Source organism: the organism of the source record quoted next, unplaced genomic scaffold (assembly GCF_019419815.1).
Source record: "Pyrus x bretschneideri cultivar Hongxiangsu unplaced genomic scaffold, Pyrus_bretschneideri_v1 Contig5, whole genome shotgun sequence".
Lineage (NCBI taxonomy): Eukaryota > Viridiplantae > Streptophyta > Magnoliopsida > Rosales > Rosaceae > Pyrus > Pyrus x bretschneideri.
In genome coordinates, this window is record NW_025999787.1 from 9,044,879 (window position 1) to 9,067,265 (window position 22,387).

Genomic DNA, 22,387 nt, shown 5'->3' on the forward strand with positions numbered 1-22,387 from the left:
TTTCTTCAAATAGATGTTAATGTCAAAAGAAGTTATGTGGTTCCAGGTTTGCACAAAAATAAACCCATAAAAGAAACGGAAGATAATTTGTAAGACTATAGAGTACCTTCATGACCCAGCGATAAACAATATTTATAAGATCGATTATTCTCAACTCCTAAAACATTTAGAGCCCACAAAAAAGAGAGGATTCTCTTAACATTTTATTAATGGTATCAAAGATTAGAAACTGTTGCATCCTAAAGGTTGCTTATATAGTGCCTTAGAATATTAAAATTTCATTTAGCTCTAGTAAACAATAGAATTTAAACGAATTTCCACTAGGCTCGTTTAAAAGCAACGAGTCTTGCATATCTTATTGTTCTCTTCGAATTCATATATTTTAGGTTTAAACACATACCAATTACTAAAGTTACGTTAATTTCAACAACCTGAAATGTCCAGAATATTTGTAAATTGCCAATTCTTCAATTACTTTTCTTAATTAATTGTCATTTCTTTTAATTTTATAAAAACTAAGAAATGATTGTTCTCCAGAGTTTAAAATTTTCCAAATAACTGTTGATGTTCAACCATTATCACATAATATAGATCATTTTTCTTAATTGATCGCCTTTGCTTTTTTAATCTTATTGCACGTACAATATCTCAATTTCTAGGCTACATCACTATGAGTATAATAATGACTATATTTCAGATTTGTCTAGAGACTATGACATGATCGTTCTTCAGAGTTTGAAATTTTCCAAGTAATTATTCTAACCTTATGGACTGATCTTATTCAACAACTAATTACATATTATTGATTCGACAAAAAAAAATTACATATTATTCATGTTCAACAACTAATGACTTATTATGGATTGAACAAAAAAAATTACAAATTATTGATGTTGAACCATTAAATACATATTATATATTATTTTCCATTAAATACATATTATATATTATTTTCAACAATTGATCACACAACACACACACACACACACACACACACACACATACATACATACATATATATATATATATATATTAATACAACGATATATGTTTATACTAAATAATGGAGTTGATTAAGCCATTGACCATCTTTTATAATTAATATCGAACTCATCATTTACAGGAGTCGTGAAGAGGAATATTACTAGACAATAGTACTGACCACCATTGCACACGATAAATTATTCAACTATGTATTATATAAAAAGGATTTGACTTTGATATTTTAATTAAATTGGCCGGCCTCATTTTTTTGGTCATTTTGTTATTAGAACAGAGAATCTGAAATTACTTGGTTTTACGGTACTAGATCATTTTAAATGGCTCGGATCAGTTTATTTTGCGGCAGTTGGTACGAACTTGACCAGTCGTTCCAGTAAGCGGGCTAAGGCTCCCCATTTTCACCATGGCACTTGCAAAATCTGTATAAAAAGTTACGGCAGTGGTGCTATAAGTTGTAACCAGAGAATCTGTTGAGCCACCACTGAAAAGCTGCTGATCAGAATGCAATAGACCCTTGCTATTCACCAGGTTCTTGAAATAAGCGTTGTCGAAGATGACAGGGCTTGTAACATCTAGTGAAGAAAGGTTGTCATCAGTCCCGGAGCTCGCAGTACAGTTCAATTTCAAAGATGCAGCAAATGATGAATCGATGTTAGTCTCATTATGTATCCGTTCTCGAAACAGTAGACACCTTGCTTGGCCCATTGTGTGAGATCCTAGTCACAAAATTTTGATGATTTTCAATAGAGATTAATAGAATATGCAAATATGTAAGGAAATATAATTGCTTGGAAGTCAAGTAACTTAAATTCAAGAACTTCCCAAATATTTTTTTGCTTTTTTCGTTATGTATGTACTTACCCGACAGAGCTACCAATTCTTTGGTAGTAAATCCTTTAGTTGAAAAAAAAGATATAAGGTCATTAAGATTTAGACTTGGAGATGGGAGTTCAGTATTTGCAGCACTTAAACTTGCTGTGGTGGAGTCTCTTCTGCCCAATTGAACCGTCCATGAAGGCCCTCCCAACTGCATAACCATACGTACATTAAAATCAATTTTTATAAATTATACTCTAACTTATGCATTAAATGTTACTTACCAAAAGAACTGAATCGCGAGCTGCAACGGCAAGGATATCTGCGCAGGAAACAACCCCGGGGCAGGCACTTTCTAGCTCAGATTTTATAGTATCAATCACTTCGAATCCCCTCAATGAGTTTGTATTTGGTAACGCCGTCTTTTCCCCAGTAAAATTTGCAGTGTCATCTAATAGAACAGATGCGTCACATCCCTGTTTGAAATCACACAAAAAATTTGTTAATACTAATAATGGTCATGATTACACAAGAAAATTATTCCTGTAAAGCACACACATGGATGCAAGGTTCCTATTTTCTTTAATTCTACAACAAGTACTATTTTATGGATGTGTGCGTGCACGAATGTGAGAGAGGATGGAGGGTATAATGGGGCGTACATTGACAAAGCAATCGTGGAAATGGAGTCGGAGCAAGGATGCCCCCATGCGATGCTCCTTCACCACTGCATTAATAACTGCATTCCGAACAATGAAAAGGGCTAGAGGGCACGTTGTCTCGTAGTGATTGGAGGACAATTGAGCAGACGATATTCTAAACAGGAATAAAAGCACAAAGAAGCAGAATCTGATAGAGTGTGAGATAAAAGCCATAGCCGAAAAAAGAGAGGGGACAATATACTTCTTTTCCTCTTTTCTTTCTCCAGTAGAATGGAGCTTAAAGTTGTATAAATAGAGGATTACTTTAGTGGATTATTAACCGTCTGCCGATTTACTATTTGTTCTAGGTCAAGGGTCATAAGCTTTAGCCAAATGACCAAAGTTTGCTTGATTTCAATTATTATCTGAACCAGCAAAAACATTGAGGAAAGTGATTTTTACACTTCGCTTTTAGTCTCATACGTTCTTTCGTCTTTTTCTAGCCTCAAGACTAAATAAATTAAAGAAAAAACAAGGGACAAAAGCAACGAATTGAGTTCAGATGGAGAAATTGAGAGTTCGAAAGTCACTGCGCAAACATAAAATTTAGAAATTTCATCAATTTTATTATTCTTTAATTAGTATCTAACCCTTCTACCCAAACTACACTTCATAAGAAAAGTGTCTGATGGCCTACAAATCATTGTAATGCAACAGAAAGGTTACTCGTTTGTTCACGGGCTTGGATCAGGGAAATAACCTCTTTGCAAAGCAAGGATAGGACTGCGTAGGATAGATGAAACTCCCCCCCCCCCCCCCCCTCCTCTTTTTCTCTCTCGCAAGGAATCTTATTGGCCTGGGGTCACTCTACTTTTCTAAATAGTTTTCAAGTGATCAAAGAGGGAGGAACCTAACACAATAGTGGTTAATATGACAACATTAGTCAATCGAACCTAAACCCTAAACATGTTTTTTACTACATATGTATGACCATGGTTGAATAAATGTTTTTGCGATTTCCCCAAACTTTAGAATCTTCCAACACCTTGTAGGCATGGGCAAAACTTTCATAACAAGATATTCTTACCTTGAACGCGGATATACCGGTTAGTATATCACGTAATGTAACGACCCACCCCTAAATATTTCAATTTTTATAATTTTAATGGGTGAATTTACGAAAACGCCTTTCGAGGCAAAAACATTTTTTGTTGACTGCATTGTCGTGTAATGTAAGATCCGTTTTCTCAGAGTATCCTTGTAGCGCTCGCCACTACGAGCGTGTGGGATCGGATTTGGAGTTATGAGGAACGTTTTACGGAACTACGAAGTTGAAGGACAAAATAGTCAATTCATTATTCTAGATATTAGGGTTGGATATTTAATTATTTAATATTATTCTGACCCGTGGAACCCACACCTACACTACACCCCCACTCTTCTTCTGCCACATGGTTTCCTCTCTCAATCTCTTGAACTCTCTCCTTCTATCTTTTCCCTCTTTTCTCATTGTCTTCCTCGGGAAACATTCCCTTCCTCTCACCATTCTCTCCCTTTCTCCAAGCACACCACCACTGCCACGAACTCAGCCATCTTTAGCCTTAGTCCTTGGTGGAATTGCCGTTTTCTCTAGCGAGTTGACTTAGAACTCAAAAACCAAGGCAAGCTTGACTAAGGAGGATTTACCCCAAGTTTTGGTGACAATTTCTAGTTATTTAGTGGATTTTGGGTCAAATATCAAGGGTTTTAACCCTGTTCATATATGTCCTTCATTTTCCAATTTTCTGGCGTCTGTTAACTTTCAAGTGGTTTTTCAGCCAACTACAACCACGGTCAAGGGAACCAAAGGTATATTTTGACTCCTTGTTCTGTGGGCTTCAATTTGATATATAAAATGACTAGGTTTAGTTGAGTTTCGAGGATGGTCGGAGCTTGGGAAGCTCCTGCTTTCTTCTTCGTGGAGACCAACCGACCCACGACCTGAAGCCGAGTCGACACAACCCGTGCACCAAAAACCTGATCCATGTAACCAACCCAGCCCAATAACTTTAGCCCAAACCCAAACCTAAACCCATTAGCCTAATAACCAAGCCTAATGCTATAACCCGGCTCAAGCCTAATTCGAATTCCAGGCCCAAATCCATTGACCCAATAACCCAAGCTCAAAACCCTTGGCCCATTAACCCTAACTGGATCTGACCCGTTGACTGTGACCCATTGACCCGTTGACTTCCATTGACCGGTCAACTTTGATTTTTGAGTTGACTTTTTCGAGTTTTAGCCGGGACCCCTCGTAGGCTAATTTCGACGTCTTGATTTTAAATTTGTTGTCCGTTTTCCCAAATTCTATCGTATTAGTAGAGTTTTATTATAAAGGTCTCTATTTGTGTTTAGGTGCGTCAGTGGAAGGTGACACCATCCTCCCTCGTTCGAGCGGCGCCCTGGTAGCGGAATAAGAGAGTGGACCCCTTCTTAACTTGCGTGTTTTTATAAAATATTAGGCTTGCATTCACGAAAAGCATGATTTTATGATTTTATGTCTTATGCATGATTTATGATTTATCGAATTATGTTTTACGAAAGGTTATGAATTATTGGATTTACGCATATGATATAATACAGATTTCCGAATATGATTTATGAATTATTAGATTTTCATATATGAATTTCTATGGAATATGAATATGATCTATTTTACGAATTTATGATTATGCAGTGTCATGGATTTACGAGATGAGACTTTGAGCTTTTCAGCTCCATATTTGATATGAGTTTTGAGGTATGTTTTTTAGTGCTTATCTAATGGGTTGTCATACAACACATCCACACAAAATAGGTATGTAGACATCTATGGTCATATGACACATTTGATGATATCTATGTATATATTTCTTCTCTAGCGTAACCCAGAGTTGCACAGCTTCACCTTCAGGTGATGGGACCTATCATGTTTCTTCACTGGCGTAACCCAATGTCATACAGTTTCACCTTTAGGTGATGGACAGGTATTGCCTTTGGGCGACTATGATACCTCTAGATAGTACAATATTGATGAGATTTACGAATTTACCTTCGGGTAGCAATAGCACCATTATTGAGCATTGTTTTACACGTACATGTTTTACAAATGTTTTTCAGTGCATACTAGAGTTTTCAAAAAATCTATTATGTAGTATTATATGTGTTTTCAAAACATGGGGTTAGTATGTTCATAAGGGAAATGGTTTGCTTATTATTAGTACTATTATTATAAATTTTGGTCCACTCACTCTTTTGATTTTGCGCCCCCTTAGGAGTTAGAATCGAGGCATTCGATCCCGACGTCAGAGCACTTCCGCATAGGTATCTTCGAGCCCTTTTGGTTTAGGACCCACTTTCTTGGTAATCCCATTTATTTCATAATGATTCTTTCGCATTATTCTTGATTAGTTATATGCTCTGAATACGATTCTGCATTGGTGAATTTCTTTCTAACTACGTATTTTAGTTGTATGCATGTTTTAAAATGGCTCCGTCACCCTCAGGTGTCAGCTAGCACGTGCCTATCCTGATATTTGGAGATATCAGGATTGGGGCGTGTCAAGATATCCTCAATTGCACTTAAGCTGTTCTCCTCCGAAGGTGGCAAAAGCGTGCTTCATAGAAGACTTGTTTTACCGGATTTAGTGGTCTCTAGAGGATTAAAATTCAAAGTTTTCGGTTTCCTTTGAATATGGCTGGTTTGTGTTTGACAAATCCATATGATCAGCTAAAGTAAAATCATGTAAGGAAAGATTACGAATGAGATAATATGGACTTAGTGCACCTATGATAAATTCCTTTATAATCCATTTTTCTTAGCTCATGATTACCCTTAATCCCCGAAGTTGATAGGATCATCAATGTCAAAAGAATGTTTTGCTAATTATTAACTTTTGAATGTTTTGCTAATTATTAACACGGGCTATGTAATTCTTGAGAGTATTGACGACGGTCATTAGCTTGGGTTTTCTTTTGGACAGAAGGATATTGTTAACTGCCACTGCCACAATATCCGGGGATGTGATTCCAACACAGACGCAAAGGAGCGGCGTACTGTCCTTACTAACTGACCATTTTAAACATCAACAAAGAGGGTAGAAATTTCGTGGATACCAACATCGACACGTTATTACCAATTAATGAGTGGACACTGAAATTACATAAAAAGACAGATCGACCTCAGGCCAACAAGACTTTCTGTTTTGTGAGGATCGAGAGATGAATGTTTATTACCTTTACTTTGCAAAGAGGTTGTATCCACGACTTGAATCCGTGATCTTTTGATCGCAAAAAATCAACTTTTCCTTGCATAGAAATTACATAACAGAAATAATATTAATAAATAAAAGTTCGCAACACCATGAACATTACGGTCACACCAAAAAATTTCTCCAAACCAAAACATTCTCCAAAATTTGACTCGCCACGTAGACGAGCTAAACCATAAATTAACCTGAAAATTTAACTGTAATACCAACTGTTGTGCATGTTAGTGACTGAAACAAGCGAAGTTCAACATTTTGTCTGAAGCCAAAGCAGAGAAGGAGCAACTATCAAATTCCAAACCAGAAGTGGTCTTCCCTGATACATTTGATTTAAAACATTCTAAACCAGAAGTCGAAAATCTCGTCGTATAACGAAAATTAAACGATGCAACAAACTTATTCTACGGCTATCCAGAATTTTCACAATTGCATTGACAACTAGTCTATAATAATCACATTATAAATTCTCTCACACTAGCTCTCTTTGTCAAGGAAACATGGATGACGAACAAAAATCAGCCTAGCAGGCAGAGGCCTACTCCCCGGTGCACCTTCTAATACTACTACTGCCTCAGCGACGATCAGAATACAAACTTTTCCTCCTCCGCACCGATGGTTTGTAATCTATCTCCCATCTCCAGGAGAGCAGTGGCCATGCTGTCACTAATGCCCAAGAGATACTGCAAGCGCGATAATTTCTCTGGTGCCGCATCACTTTTCATGTATATGCCAAAGAGATCGGCCAGCTCCTCTGGAACTTCCCATGAAAGTGGCTTGGCAGGCACAGCTTTGTCACAAGCTAGCAAGTCATTAAGAGAGGAAACCTGCAAAAAGCACAAACAAATCATCAAACTCTGCCATTCAATCAAATTTAACGGCCTATCTACACCGATTCACTAATCAAAATTAGCACGTAGTAGTTACAGGACTAAAATAATAAAAGATACAACAAATCCATACCACTCCTTGACGATTTCTCTGCCTCAGAAGTGACACAGCTTGAATCAGTGAGTTTGATAATCTGGTCCGTGCAAGCTCTTGAACAACATTCTTGGCCTTCTCAGCATTAATATTGAGATCTGCTGGGATTTTCTCATAGACTTCTTCCTCATCAAACTCTCCAGTGCCTGATGAGAATATCTCATCCACGGTCTTTTTGAACAGACTTTCTCGCAGGCTCTCAGATATCATGCTGTCTAAATTAACACTTGATTCTTTAAGTTCTCTTATCTGCTTAATATTGAGCCTCCCCTGACCAATAGCGGTTTCAATCGCAGCTGCCATTTTTGTAGTAGTTATATTCTTTATTATCTTTTCCACGTACTGTGGAGGCAAGCCAACTTGCTTCTGCAATTCATTAAGTTGCTCTACCCTGGCTTTTGTCAATTGTCCATCAGCTAAAATCACCTCTGCCTGTTGCCTGAAAGCTTGCTCGGCCAGGCTCCTGTGTACTTCCACTATCTCCATAGTGCTTAAACCCAATATCGCCCCAAGCTGATTTAGTAGCACATATTCTGAATCATCCTTCTTTGTAGTGATCTGAGCACCAAAGGGAATCCTCTTCACTTCCCCAGTTATACAAAACAGCAAGTATGTTTTGTATAGGTCAGTCCTCTCTCTTTCTTCCAGGTCATCTTTAAGAGTTATCTCAGTCTGGCCGGGCTTCCCCAACTTTGCAGCAAGCTCCTTGTCGGGTCTAATCTTTTGAAGTGTCTGAATAGATTCCCATTCCTCATCCTCCAGGACTTCTGTCTCTGGCTCCTTTATTGGCTCTTCTGTGGCGGAATCAGATGATTCCCCTTTTATGTCTGCCACCAATTCAGTCACAACCAATGTGTTGAAGGCTATCATTTTTTTAAGTTCTTTTGCAGACTCAGTACGGCTACCAACTGACCGCGCTCGTTTTACATAGTTAATAAAAATCTTTCTTACCTGCATAGATAGAAGTAAACAAAGAAGAGAGCATGTTAAATTTGAATTCACAAACTCTACATTAAAATATAAATAAATAAAGCGATTAAATGGATACTCACTGCCTTGCCAGCAATAGACATGGCAGCCTCCCTAGACAATCGCAGACCATGAGCTGCCTTTCTCACGGCTTGTTTTACATCAGCGTCATAACCATCAACACCAGATGCAATTGCGTCCTTCACAACCTGGACAGAAACCACCACAAGAATCAGTATAAAGCCTATTCCAAAATAGCAGACTTTTCTTAACATATTTACGCATGTTTATAGTGGAGGCTCTAATAGGAAAGCTAAATTAAGAAGCAACAAAAACTAAGAAAAAAAATTATGGTACGTGTGCACATGCAGATGATGGGTCTTAAGGAAAACCACTATACGGGTCCATGCCACCAAATATCTCAGATACCAAACAAAGGAGCTTAAAAGAAAAATTGTAGTTACCTTTTCAAACAAACTGCCACAGATATCTGAATGGGCAGCCTCAACTGTCTGCTGAGGTATACAAAGCATGACCCGTAGCCTTAACAATACAGCAACATCATCCTCATTCAGCTCTCCATCAGCAACACACTGCTGAAGCTTTTGCCGGTAAATTTCTAAAAGAAGAAACACAGGTCAGATTCTGAGAGGGACAAAACAGAATATTAATTATAACACCAAGGTAGTGTTTGGTTATGAACCAAGGGAACAGATATTCCTAAATGCACATTAACTGTTTGATCCACGAAATAAAAAAGGAATGTCCTCGGTGAGTGTTGAAAATAAATATATTAAAAAAATTTGCGCAAAGGACAAGCATTGCAACTTCCATTACCTTCATGAATCTGGCTGGCTCTTTGTGGATCAAAATGCAGCTCCTCACAGATATTTTGAAGGAAGGCTGCTTTGCTGTCTGCGGCTTCTAACTCCCCCGATGTAACAGATTGTGAAAGACATTTACGGTATACCTTCGAAGTAACATCAAGCACAATGGATTCTGCCTCTCGTTTGCCCAAACCAAATATATTCCTTAACTGATTCAAGGCTGAAAGCTACACAGGCAAAAATTAATCATAAATAAGAATAGTAGAAACTGCAGAAGCAGCAATGGTAGCAGTTTTTAAAGCAGTTTTTAAGCAAAAAAAATATGCATGCCAGCCTTTGTTTACCTTACTCTCTTCCAGGCGACCTGTGGATAAAGAATCCGTAACATATGCTCTGAAGAGGAGCTTCAAGTCATCCATCTTTCTATCAGCATCATAGTCGCCACCTAAGTCAGAGACACAAGTAAGTAGAGCTGGGGTGTCCAAAACTCAGCCTTAGAGAAGAACAACCAAGAGACCAGCACAGATTCTTACCAAGTAAAGAAACCGGCCCAACCCCAGGTGCAAAGCGAGCTGCATCTGGCTGGTTCTTTAGTGAGATGAGCAAACTATTGAGTTCTAGCATTTTATCGAGCTCTTCCACAACTTCCGTGATTCCAGCACTGAAAAACTAAGTCTATTAGGATCTACTAGTGTTAAGTTTGAAAATCATTAATGTCATCGGAACCAAAAGTTCTTAACAGAAATTAAACAAAACATCTTTCTACGTTCATATTTTGATCTGAGACTCTTTCATACAAAAATAAAAAATAATAACCAATCCCCGGGCTAAACTTGGATGGCAATGAACTTAAGTATTTATACCAATAACATAGAACTAAGCTGCACTTATGTATGGAAGTAGTGAACTTACGCTGATCTGGTTCTGGACTTGAGTATACGAAGTGCTGCTGAAATATTTGCCTCAACTAGTTTTCTTGCATGTTCCTTGAACAAGTCCTCTGCGTGCTGCATCAAACAGAATTATCCACATTAAGAAACAACTAAAGACAAGATAGTGCAGGTCTAGCAAATACATTGCAAAGAAGGTACCTCGTCAGAGAGCTGATACATGAGTTGTGCTTCTTTAAGCTTAACAAGCTGCTCTACTCCAATATCTGAGAACAAGATAGATAAATTTGTCAGGATTTGGCGCATAACAGGTGTAAGAGCATTAAAAGCTTGCATAAAAATGTTGAACTAATCTAATGAAAATCTTTATAAAAAAAAAAAGATACTTAAAAAGAGACTTAGAGCAAGTAAGATCATATGCCTAACACTCCGTCTCTTTGAGATAACTAACAAGTTTTTCCTCATATGTTTTCTTAATTGGACTGTTAAAGTAATAAGAGTGTACCATCAAATATAAATATAACAAAAAATCAAACAAATTGTTCCTTGTATCCTATGAACCATTCTCTACAAAAGGTCAAATTTAAAAACAAATTTCAATTGCTCAGTGTATCTTCTGATTTTAAATCGGTAGTGAATGATAAAAGCCTTAATGAATGATGCGGTTACCTCTGCCAACGGATTTTAACTTGGAAGTGTATAAATGCTGGGCATTATCACGGATAGCCAGCTCAACCTGTCAGAAAAAGGAATGATGAATCATGCAGCAAGAGAAAAACACAATGAATACCAAATTACAATATCATATGAGTCTGACCCAATTAAGTTTCGACGACCATAAAACAACTAGAAAGATGGCAAGAACATCGACTCCGGGCATAGAGCACAAAGAACAACAATTTCATCGGTCAAATAATTTACTAGTTATGATACCTGGGAATCAGTAACTTTGAAAACACGCTTCCAAGGTAAGAGGAAAGATGAAGCATCCCCAAACACAAGAGTCGAAACATATATCAGCTTCTGAAACGCCTGCACTGGAGACTCACTAACAATGGTCAAAGCCCTGTACCTCAACTATTCAAATAGGGTAACAACAGTCTCAAAGTTTCTGGCAGCAAAGACCTACCCGACGCTGCTCTAGATCACCCTCACGGTCAGTCTCGAGCCTCTGTCTGAAAATTCGCCTTCCAATCTGAAACCCAAAAAACCACCAACATATTTAAAGGTGAAACAAAGAGTAAATTCATTTGCTTTCACAAACCGAGAAGTAAATAAAAACCCACCTCCATATGCATTGAAGCTGCTTCGGGGTCATCGATTCCCAGAGAATTCTTGAAGCTGACGATTGTGTCGACTTCGTCCCCTTTGAGTTCTTGAGCTCCAGGAGGAAGAACAGAAGTGACAAAACGACAGTACAAATCACAGAGCTCGGCATTAAACGCCTCGTCTTGCTTGCTCACACCATATCTGCAAAAGTTAACAAACTTTAAATGCAAATTCAATCAAATTCACTGTAATTTGCACGACCCAGCTGAGAATTTTGTTACTTAATTCTCACTTTCTCGCAATGCCTTCAATGTCCTCCTTCTTAACAGCTTTCGGGTCGTCGAACCCGGCAACGTAATTGTGCAAGTCAACCGCGGCGACCTCGGGAGCACAAGAGTTCATAGCGTATAAGGCGGCCCCACCGGCGGCTCCAAGCACCGCTGCACCGCCATAAGCTGCGTTTTGGGACTTCCCCAACCGGAGACCCAACCCATAACCCGCAGCCACAGCTCCAGCGAACACAATTGCCGACGTCACTATCCGGAGGGGCGGCGAAAGCTTCTCCACAACGGGCTGGATACCGGTGAGCTCTCTCTTGCCGCCGAAGACATCGGGAGGCGGCGGTGAAGCATCTGCTGATTGTTCCGAGGAGGCGGCAGAGTTCCGGGGAAATGAGACCATGAAACGGCGTCGTCGGGAGTGTACGGAGGTTGCGGCGGGGAGAGAAATGGGGTTGAGGAAGGGCGAGCGGAAAGCGGAGCGGTGGGGAGTGAGGGTGGAGGGATTCATGGGTCCCACTGTGGCGGGATAAGGGGATACGACGTCGTTATGGGAGGGGGGAAGGGTGGAGGGAGTAAAAGGGATTTTGCAGGGTTTGACGGAAAAGGAAACTGAGGATTGGAGAAGATACAGAGTGAAAGTGAACTGCAACGTTAGGCTACTTGGGCCTAAAAGATATGGACATGGTCACAAATGTTACTGGGCCTAAATATTTATTTGTCTTTACCCGTGTGAGTCCCCACGTGCGATGAAACCCTAGCAGCTTCCTATTTAAACCAAGCTTGAGGAGCCGTTTGGTTCTCCTCTCTCTGGAATCTTCCTTGACACATCTCAACCCCGATATCTCCAAATATCTAGATAAATACGTCTTGGTTGACATCTGAGGATGATGAAGCCATTAAAAACATGCATACCGATAAAATATGTAATTAGAAAGCGATACACTAATGCAAAATCGTGTTCAGAGCATACAACTAATCAAGAATAAAGTGAAAGAATTACGATAAAAAGGTACGAACCGAGGAATGAGTCATACACAAAGGAGACTCGAATATCCCTACGTAGAAATGTCCTGACACCGGAATTGTGTGCCTCGATTCTAACTCCTGAGGGGGTACAAAAACAGAAAAAGTGAGTGGAGATGCTGGAATTATGTGCCTTGATTCTAACGCCTTAGTGGGCGCAAAAATAAAAAGATGAGTGGACCAAAGTTTATAATAATACTAATAATACGAAAACTGATTTCTTTCTTAACATACTAATTCCCTGTTTTGAAAACACATATATACTACATAGTAAGTTTTCTAAAAACTTTAGCATGCCATGAAAACGTTCGTAAAACATGCATAATGTAAAACCATGCTCAATAGTTAATACTAATGTTATCGCCGCCCCAAGGTAAATCCGTAAATCTTATAAATAATGTAGTCTCTAGGGGTATCATAGTCGCCCGAAGGCAGTACATGTCCGTCATCCAAAGGTGAAGCTATATGACACTGTGTTACGCTAGTGAAGAAACCATGGTCCATCACCTGAAGGTGAAGTTGTATGACTTTGGGTTACGCCAAAGAAGAGGGTATATAACATCACACACCGACACTAGCCGTGCCTAGTAAAGCTGTCCAACATTGGTTTCCCCAGTGAAGCTGGGGGTGTGTCATCAATATCATCAACTCCTCATTCGCCTGAAGGCAGTACCTGTCCATCACCCGAAGGTAAAGCTGCACGACACTAGGTTACGCTAGTGAAGAAACCATGGTCCATCATTCGAAGGTGAAGTTGTACGACTCCGGGTTACGCTGGATAAAAGGTATATACATAAATACCATCAACTGTGTCTTATGGCCATAGACGTGTGCATACCCGTGTTGTGTGGATGTGTTGTATGATAACCCACTAGATACGTACCGAAAACATATCTCATCTCAAATCCAGAGAGCTCAAAAACTTAAATCCTCATCTCGTAAATCCATGATAGCACATATTCATAAATCCATCAAATAAATTGTATTTGTAATCCATAGAATTTCATATACGAAAGTCAAATAATTTATACCTTTCGTAAAACGTAAATTCTATAAATCATAAATATCTCATGAAAGCAATTTAAATAAATCATAATCTCTCTATAAATCCTAAATATGGAAATCTATAAAAACATATTATAAAACATGCTCCGTTAATGAAATGTGCAATGCATGCAAACCTAATATTTTTATAAAACCATGTAAGTTTAGAAAGGGTCCATTCACAAGTTTTTCATTGCTCGGGAGCCCGCTCAAACTAGCGAGAATGGTGTCACTTCCCATTAAAAACACAATTAAGGACCATTTAGTAAAACTATACCTAAACGATAGAATTTGGGAAAACAGACGGTGAATTAGGATTTGGCACGTCGAAAAACCTAAGGAGGGACCTTGGGTTTCCCCCCAAGCGCCGCTGCACAAGCTGCCATGAGGCGGCATCCCGAAAGGCCACGTGACGCTACATGCAACAGCCAGCAGCCTTGACTCATCGGAAAATTCAACAACTCCAAAAATTCCCAAATTTTATAGGAATAAAGATCTCATTGAGAGAAACAACTTTCATACCTGAGTCAAAGTCCAATTGGGCCCAAAAACACCTCAAATCACTCTCGATCCATCGGAAACCCTTGAAATGGGTGTTCTCGATTCGACGCTAAAACGAACTCAGACGCCCCAAGCAATGCATGGACTTTTTTCCTAAGGTTAAGAGGAGTAGATTGGTGGTGGTATTCAACAATGAGGGTTGCAAGAAAGGCGGATTGCCACCTTGCACCCATTAACACTGACAGGTTCCGTTCTTCGTGAAACTAAGGCCAAACTTCTTCGATTTTGAGGTGGAATTGGTAGAAGGACAGTCGTGGAGTGTTTCTCAGGTGGTGAATGGCTACAACTCACCGAAAATCCACCATGAAAGACGTCGAAAACCATGGAGGTCGTCGGGTCAGGTTGCAGGTTAAAATGGGGTCTGGATTCCCTCATTTCCTTTCCTTCCTGTCTCTACCGATTAGTCAGTCTCTCTTCCCCTTCTTCCCGATTGGGCAGCAAACATCTCCTTTCTCTCATCCTCTTTCCATCACAACCACATATGTGGCATTAGGTTGATGCTCCAACAAAATCTGGAGACCCTTTTAGCATGGATCTTTTGAATCACATTAACTCTTATCTGCCTCGTAATATCAAAGTTTTCAACATTTTGCCTGCACAGAGGTATGATTTCCTATCAAAGTTTTCAGCATTTTGACATGCATTTCCCATTTAATGTAATTGTGCCAATTTGCAGATATTAATCAAATCTAGATTTTCTTGATATGTTCCTTGCGATGGCATGCATTTTCTTACTATACAAGTTTATCTTACGGTAGTTAATCTGTTCCTTGATGTGGTGTTTTTGTTTTCATTCATTTCTTTAATACCGTTACGATCCTTTCAGCGCCTAATTTAGTTACTGCTTTGAGAAAAATTCTTGCGTTGAATAGTCTATCTGTGATCTGCAGGGAGAACATCATTTTCATAATTATACTATACAATGTAAATACACGTCGAAGCTTTCCAAAAAACAATCACCTAAACATAGAAAGTGTCGATACCAGGCAATAGCCTCCGACTATGGGTCTGAGGAAAGTAACGGGGAATAATACTTTGATGGAAGAAATGCGTCAAGATCAAATGCCGAGGTACTGAACCAAAACTCTTCACTTTCTAACAATACTAATGACAGCTTACTCAATGCTTGTAAGAAGCAGAGAGATGTTGTGAAGGATCAAAGTGCTGGTTCGGTGCTCCGTGCAAGATGGTTATATGAACCTGATGAAAGAGATTGAATAGGTGCTTCTCATTTAAGAAAGATTTTTCAGCGTTCTTGTGGGAAAGTGGAGAAATCACTCGGACATGATTATGTTGAAGTTTCCATATGGGGAGAGTCTTTCATGTTACATCAAAGTAAGTCATTTTGGCTTGACCTTGAAAGTTCTTTGATACACACACACACACACACATAATAGTACTCTAGTTCATCACATCTATATTTCAAATTTCACCCTAATAACTAAGATATTTTCTTACTGCCATTTGTCTACTTCTTATTGGGAGAATTAGTTCAGTAACAATAATCTTTGTATGCTCACCAGATCCGCAAAATGGTTGGAACTGTTGTGGCCATAAAGCACCAGTTACTCCCTAGAGATATTCTGACATTGTTGCTGACCAAGTTTTCCCGAGTAGTCCTACCACTAGCCCCATCTGAAGTTTTGTTTTTAAGAGGGAACAGGTTTTCAATTAGAGTAAAAAAAGTAACAAGGCCTGAAATGATGACAATGGTTGAATAAGAAGAAATAAATAAGGCGGTCGACGATTGAGTTCTTTATATCTGTTATGTTGCCTCAAGTCACAAAGTTCTTAGATCTTTCAGGATCTCCTTGGACTGAATGCGATGAGAAATTAGATAGAAACACAGGCATTCCAGATACAGAGTTTGGATCAAGTCAGGAATGCTTAGAAAGTGTGGAAGGAAAAGTTTGCCGATTTTGTATCAATCCGAAACCAAAAAGACAAGGTCGATGCCGATGATTGCACTGGATAAGGTTTTTCATGCATGGTGGGATCTAACTAGATCACCGTTTTATGTTCCTTTGGAAATGCTCTGAGATCATACAAGCTTAAATACGATAGGTGATACAGCTTTCTTTATATTGACAAAATAACGTGCTTTCACGGGCTTGAATGTCTTTGAAAGCATAATATGGAGAGCTCTCTTCTCTCTAGAATAAGGGCTTGATAAGATGCTTTATTTATGCAGAGTTGCAGGAATATTTCATAAAGTTAATATTTACAAGGACTCTGGTGTTGTATGCAAGTGTAACGGACTGTGGATTTCATCCAAAACAGCGCTGGTTATTTACTAACGGTGCTGACTCGGTGGAGATCAAGTGGTTCTTTATCAATATTTTCTTTGTCAGGTTTGCCTCGACTTCAAAAATATTAGAATTTAATAACAATATTACTGTAATGACAAATGTAAAGATCTTAGATTGCCAAGTGTCAATAGATTAGAAGGTGTAAGGTAGCTTAGTTGTTAAGCAAGGTAGTTACCAAATATGTAAAGCTATAAATAGCCAAAAATGGATTGGTTAGCGGTTAAGAAAAGATATAACAAACAACCAGGATTTCTGAGCTCTCTCTTCTTCTCAATTTCTTGTTTTTCATCTCTGCAAATTTAGAGGATTTGTTCTTACTTTTGTCATGGTATCCAGAGATGGCGATTCTCCTATGGGGTTGCTAGTTGCTTGATTCAGGATAACGAAACTCATCGTTCGAGTTGCTGCGACGATTTGGTGTTGGTGCGTCAAGATACTTGGTGTCGGTGCGTCAAGAATTTGCTAGAGAATCATCAATTTCTCTTAAAGAGTTTCAAGCCCAACTGTTAAACATTGAAAGAGACATTGAGGGAATGGAAAATACTCTTTCTCACTTTATGGCAGCCATGTATATGCGAGGCCCTTTTTCCTCTAATTTCAATACAAATGGTCCAAGGTCTTCAACTTACAGAAACTCATATGGAGGATCTCAGGGATGTGGTTTTAAGAAGTTTTATAATAGGGGCAAGGGTTCCAATTTTAATCAAAGGCAAAGAGGATGGCAACCATGGTCTGGCAACAATGATACTCGTTTTACTATACAACATGAATGTCAAATTTGCCAACGAATAGGACATACTGCACTTAATTGTTTCTATAGACATCCAAATTCCACTCCTAATCTTTCAGAATGTCAAATATGTGGCAAACATGGACATATAGCACTTGAGTGTTACCATAGAGGTAATTTTGCCTATCAATGTGCTCCTCCTCCAGCATTTTTCAAGTGCAGCCAAACTTTGCATATCAGCATCCTATTTCTCCATCATTTCAACCATCATCTTCACATCCCAGTACTTATTGAGATGTTTTAGCTGCATAATATCTCTCCTTATCCAACCAGTGACACCCAGGTTGTAGACACTAGATTCAAGTTATCACATGACCTCATATATGCAGAATCTCACTCAAGCTACTTCTTTCGAATATTCAGATAAGATTAAAGTGGGTAATGGTCAAGGTTTGCCCATTGAGCATATTGGTTCCACAACACTTATTATGCATTCACCTTATTTGAAAATGAACGAAGTTTTACATGTTCCTCATATTACAGAAGACTTATTATCTGTAAAATAGTTATGTAAGGATAATCGATGTTGGTTTATTTGTGATGATATCTGTTTTTTGCGTAGGACAAGGTAACAAAGGCTATCATATACTAAGGAAAGAGTAGGGCTAATGAGTTATTTTGGATTCCAGTATACAAGGGTATTTCTTCATCAGTGCAGCCTTTTTTTTTTTCAGCACATCTTGGACAAGTAATCAAGTCAACTATTTGGCACCAGAGGTTGGGGCATCCTACCATGCAATTTTATCTTCTATGTTACATAAGTCTAATGTTTCTTCTACCGTCGATGAGTCTTGTACAATGTGTTTTGCTTGTATACATGTCAAAATGTCAAGGCTTCCTTTTTCTGAGAAAACTTGTGGAAGTTTGTTTCCTTTTGATAAGATACATTCTGATATATGGGGTCATTCTCCAATTAGATATGTTGAAGGCTACACGTATTATGTTACATTTGCAAATGATTGTACCAAGTTTGTATAGATGTTTCCACTTTGCAATAAATTAGATTTGTTTCAAATCTTTGTGAGATTTCATACTTTTGTTTCTGTGCAATTTGGCATTAGTATTAAATGCTTTCAATCTAATGGTGGTGGTGATTTCACAGTAAGCAATTTGATAATTTCTTGGTTTCTAAAGGAATGGTGCATAAGATCTCTTGTCCATATACACCTCAACAAAGCGGATTTGTTGAGAGAAGACACATAGTTAAGACAGCTATCACTTTGTTACACACTGCAGGATTATCTTAGTCTTTTTGGTTTCATGCCTGCGCACATGCAGTCTTTCTCATTAATAGAATGCCTTCTCAATCTCTGGGAATGGATTCTCCATTTTTTAGTCTCTATCACAAACATCCAAATATTACTTATGTGAAGGTATTTGGATCATCTATTTTCCCCTACATTAGACCTTATAATCAACATAAGCTTCAACATTTTTTTGGGTTATGATGTTGGTTATAAAGGGACAATATGTTATCACTTGCCATCCAAGAAGCAATTTTTATGTAGGCATGTGATACATAATAAGGCAAGTTCAGCTGCCAAGTTAACACATAGTACTTCCTCTGTCAAGACTGGCTCCAAATATGATTCTACTTTGAGATCACCAATTGTTGCCACTTTACCAATACCTCTTTCCAGCATTGGTTCTAGTAATTCAGTATCTTCCACAGTTAATTCTCAGCATGAGTTATATTTCTCCAGTTCACATAGTTATCAGATAATGTTCACAGTTCAACTTCAATACCATAATCTTCAACTTTTTCATCAAACACTCATTTTAGCCCTATCTCTCAGGATCACTCAACTTTGTTACCTGTCCATAACCTTGCACAAATTCAAGTATGTCTTCTTTGTCCTCCTAATTCTACTATTCAAACTAGGCTACAAACTAGTGCTATTACCAAACAAGATTATTCTGCATACATTGCCTCTTTACCTCAGTTACAATCTCTTCAACTTGATGAACATGATTATGGTGTTTCTGGTTATACTTATGTTGTTGATATCACTAATGAGGCTGAATCTAAAAGTTTTCGAAAAGCTTCCTCTATTTCTCATTGGTAGAAAGCTATGCAAAAGGAGTATGATGCCTTACAAACTTAGGGTACTTGGGTTTTGGTTCCTCCTCCCACAGATAGGTTTATTTTTGGTTGTAAATGGGTTTACAAAGTTAAAAAATACCCTAATGGTAGCATTGCTAGGTATAAGGCTCGTTTAGTCACTTAGGGGTTTACTCAAGAACATGGGATTGATTACTCTGAAACTTTTAGTCTAGTAGTACGGCATTCCACAGTAAGGCTTATACTTGCTCTAGCTACTAAGTGTTATTGGAAATTAAGGCAATTGGACATAAAAAAAAAATGCGTTCCTTCATGGGGATTTGCAGGAAGAGGTTTATATGCATCAACCTCAGGGCTTTGTTGATTCTACCAATCATGTTTGTAGACTTGTTAAATCCTTATATGGGCTTAAGCAAGCACCGAGGGCATGGCATTAATTCTAAGTTCACCGAAGTACTTCCATTACTGGGATTTGTTGCCTCACAATCTGATACTAGTTTATTTGTGAAACAGCATAAATGTGTTGTGGTTATTATGCTCTTGTACATTGATAATATTATTCTCACTAGGATTTAGTGATTCTATTGTTCAAGAAGTTATCAATGGACTTGTAGAATTTTTTGATCTTAAGGATATGGGTTCTGTCACTCATTTCCTTGGATTACAAGTTCAGTATAAGCCTAATGGGGATTTATTTGTTAATCAGACAAAATATGCCAATGAGCTTCTAGTTAAAGCTGGTATGGAACATTGTAAGCCCTCACCAACTCCAGCTAAGCCACACACTCAATTGCTTGTTGAGGAAGGCACCTTCTTTCAGATCCAACTTTATATCGTTGTCTTGTTGGAGCTCTTCAATACCTGACATTCACTCGCCCTGATATAGCTCAATCTGTGAGTGTTGTTGTCAATATATGCAGCATCCAACTGAAGCTCATTTCATTTTGGTTAAACGGATATTACGATATCGTCAGGGTACTTTGAATTGTGGTTTAACTTACAAGTTTTCACCAGATACAACTATTACAACTTATTCTGATTCTAATTGGGCTATTGATATATTAATACTTGAAGATCTATGACATGATATGTAGTTTTCTTTGGTTGTAATCTAGCCTCTTGGCAGTCCAAGAAACAGTCTTCAATGTCTCGTAGCTCCACTAAAGCAGAATATAAAGCCTTGGCTCATTGCGCTGCAGATGTTTATTGGCTCAGGTCTTTGCTTAAAGATTTCATGTATTCCTACCCTTTCCTCCAGTGCTTCACTATGACAACTTATCCACCATTGCTCTTAGTTACAATCTTGTGTTCCACTCACATATCAAGCATCTTGACATAGACTTTTATCTTGTCAAAAAAAAAAGGTGCAAAAAGGTGATTTCTTGGTTCAACATATCTTTACAAAGGAACAGGTTGCAGATATCTTGACAAAAGGTCTTCATGGTCCTTCTTTTGTTCATCATTGTTACAATCTTAACCTTGGAACTCCAGGTTAAGATTGAGAGAGGGTAATAACAGTATTACTGTAATGACAAATGTAAAGATCTTAGATTGCCAGTGTCAATAGATTAGAAGGTGTAAGGTAGCTTAGTTGTTAAGCAAGGTAATTACCAGATATGTAAAGCTATAAATAGCCAAAAGTGGATTGGTTAGCAGTTAAGAAAGATATAACAAACAACCAGGATTTATGAGCTCTCTTTTCTTCTCTCTCTCTCTCTCTCTCTCTCTTTTTCACAGTTTCTTGCTTTTCATTTCTGCAAATTCAGAGGATTTGTTCATACTTTTATCAGAATTCTTCTTTATTTATTTATTTATTTTTTTTTTTGACAAACGATAGCGTTAGTGGGTTAAATTTATGGTCGTTAGGGGGAGGGGCATTGGTGAAGATTGAACCCATGTCAAGGTGCATAGGATTATTGCTTTCCACCACTGCAGTACAGTCCCATCTCTAAACATTAGAATTCACCAAGTAGACATTTCTTTGCTTTGATGATCGACCAAAATTGCAATGCTTATAGTACGTTTAACAAAATTTTCAATTATAACTCTAACCGCAAAAGGGTAAATTTCCCAATGGTTCCTGAACATTTTCAGTTTGTGCAATTACCCCTTGAACCAAATGTTTCTACAATCTACCTCCTGAAATGAAGAGAATGGCATTGAAAAAAGGGAACGTGTTCTTGTGAAGTGTCATTTTTTTTACAAAAGGTGAACGGAAGTGGACATAGTTATCAAACTATAACACACTTCGAAATTTGTGTGGCTTTTTGTAAATTTGTTTTTAGTAATTAGGTGGTAATTGCACAAGATTGAAAAAACTTAAGGTGTCATTTGAGCAAATTTCTCTTTGAGAAACCCCTAAAACTAAGCTGCTCACCAAAGAATTTCCTTAAGAGTAAATCTTCAATAAGGCTATACCTGACTAGGATAACTCTGATACGAAGTAAAACTATGCAAAGTTCGATATGACCAAATATAAGTGTCTCAAGCTTTTATGAGACATGCCCTAAAGATGGCATGATTCGGAAACCCTGCCCAAATTTCTCCTTCCAATTCATTAATGTGTATATATAATTATATGCTTCTATACGACCCAAAAAAATAAAAGGAAAAAATGATACGAATGGATAATGATC

The 22,387-nt window shown here is 38.2% G+C and overlaps 2 protein-coding genes and 1 pseudogene across 2 annotated transcripts; 1 reads left to right on the forward strand and 2 right to left on the reverse strand.

Annotated features, from left to right (window-relative positions):
• Positions 1-1,181: 1,181 nt before the first annotated feature.
• On the reverse strand, positions 1,182-2,711 carry LOC103948920 (cationic peroxidase 1-like). Its single transcript, XM_009360012.2, has 4 exons — positions 2,481-2,711; positions 2,103-2,294; positions 1,864-2,029; positions 1,182-1,718 (listed from the first exon to the last, which is right to left on the reverse strand). Exons 1-4 carry the CDS (start codon positions 2,691-2,693, stop codon positions 1,330-1,332), a joined length of 960 nt encoding a protein of 319 aa, XP_009358287.2. The 5' UTR covers positions 2,694-2,711; the 3' UTR covers positions 1,182-1,329.
• A 4,327-nt stretch (positions 2,712-7,038) lies between these two features.
• On the reverse strand, positions 7,039-12,532 carry LOC103945537 (protein TIC110, chloroplastic). The gene is made up of 14 exons (XM_048569171.1): positions 11,974-12,532; positions 11,699-11,882; positions 11,542-11,607; positions 11,346-11,444; positions 11,082-11,148; positions 10,614-10,678; positions 10,435-10,529; positions 10,056-10,183; positions 9,867-9,967; positions 9,533-9,749; positions 9,160-9,314; positions 8,779-8,904; positions 7,706-8,677; positions 7,039-7,569 (listed from the first exon to the last, which is right to left on the reverse strand). Exons 1-14 carry the CDS (start codon positions 12,468-12,470, stop codon positions 7,327-7,329), a joined length of 3,015 nt encoding a protein of 1,004 aa, XP_048425128.1. The 5' UTR covers positions 12,471-12,532; the 3' UTR covers positions 7,039-7,326.
• Positions 12,533-14,912: 2,380 nt separating this feature from the next.
• Positions 14,913-16,565, forward strand: LOC103948929 (annotated as a pseudogene).
• The last annotated feature ends 5,822 nt before the right edge of the window (positions 16,566-22,387 follow it).

What these genes read in the sequence shown, in the direction of transcription:
- LOC103948920 (XM_009360012.2), bottom strand. Translation starts at nt 2,693, where the DNA reads ATGGCTTTTATCTCACACTCTATCAGATTCTGCTTCTTTGTGCTTTTA. An exon ending in TCCACGATTGCTTTGTCAAT is followed by an intron (nt 2,295 to 2,480) that starts GTACGCCCCATT and finishes GATTTCAAACAG; the next exon opens with GGATGTGACGCATCTGTTCT. An exon ending in AGAATTGGTAGCTCTGTCGG is followed by an intron (nt 1,719 to 1,863) that starts GTAAGTACATAC and finishes TTTTGTGACTAG; the next exon opens with GATCTCACACAATGGGCCAA.
- LOC103945537 (XM_048569171.1), bottom strand. Translation starts at nt 12,470, where the DNA reads ATGAATCCCTCCACCCTCACTCCCCACCGCTCCGCTTTCCGCTCGCCC. An exon ending in AGCCAGCCAGATTCATGAAG is followed by an intron (nt 9,315 to 9,532) that starts GTAATGGAAGTT and finishes TTCTTCTTTTAG; the next exon opens with AAATTTACCGGCAAAAGCTT. An exon ending in TGTCTATTGCTGGCAAGGCA is followed by an intron (nt 8,678 to 8,778) that starts GTGAGTATCCAT and finishes CTATCTATGCAG; the next exon opens with GTAAGAAAGATTTTTATTAA.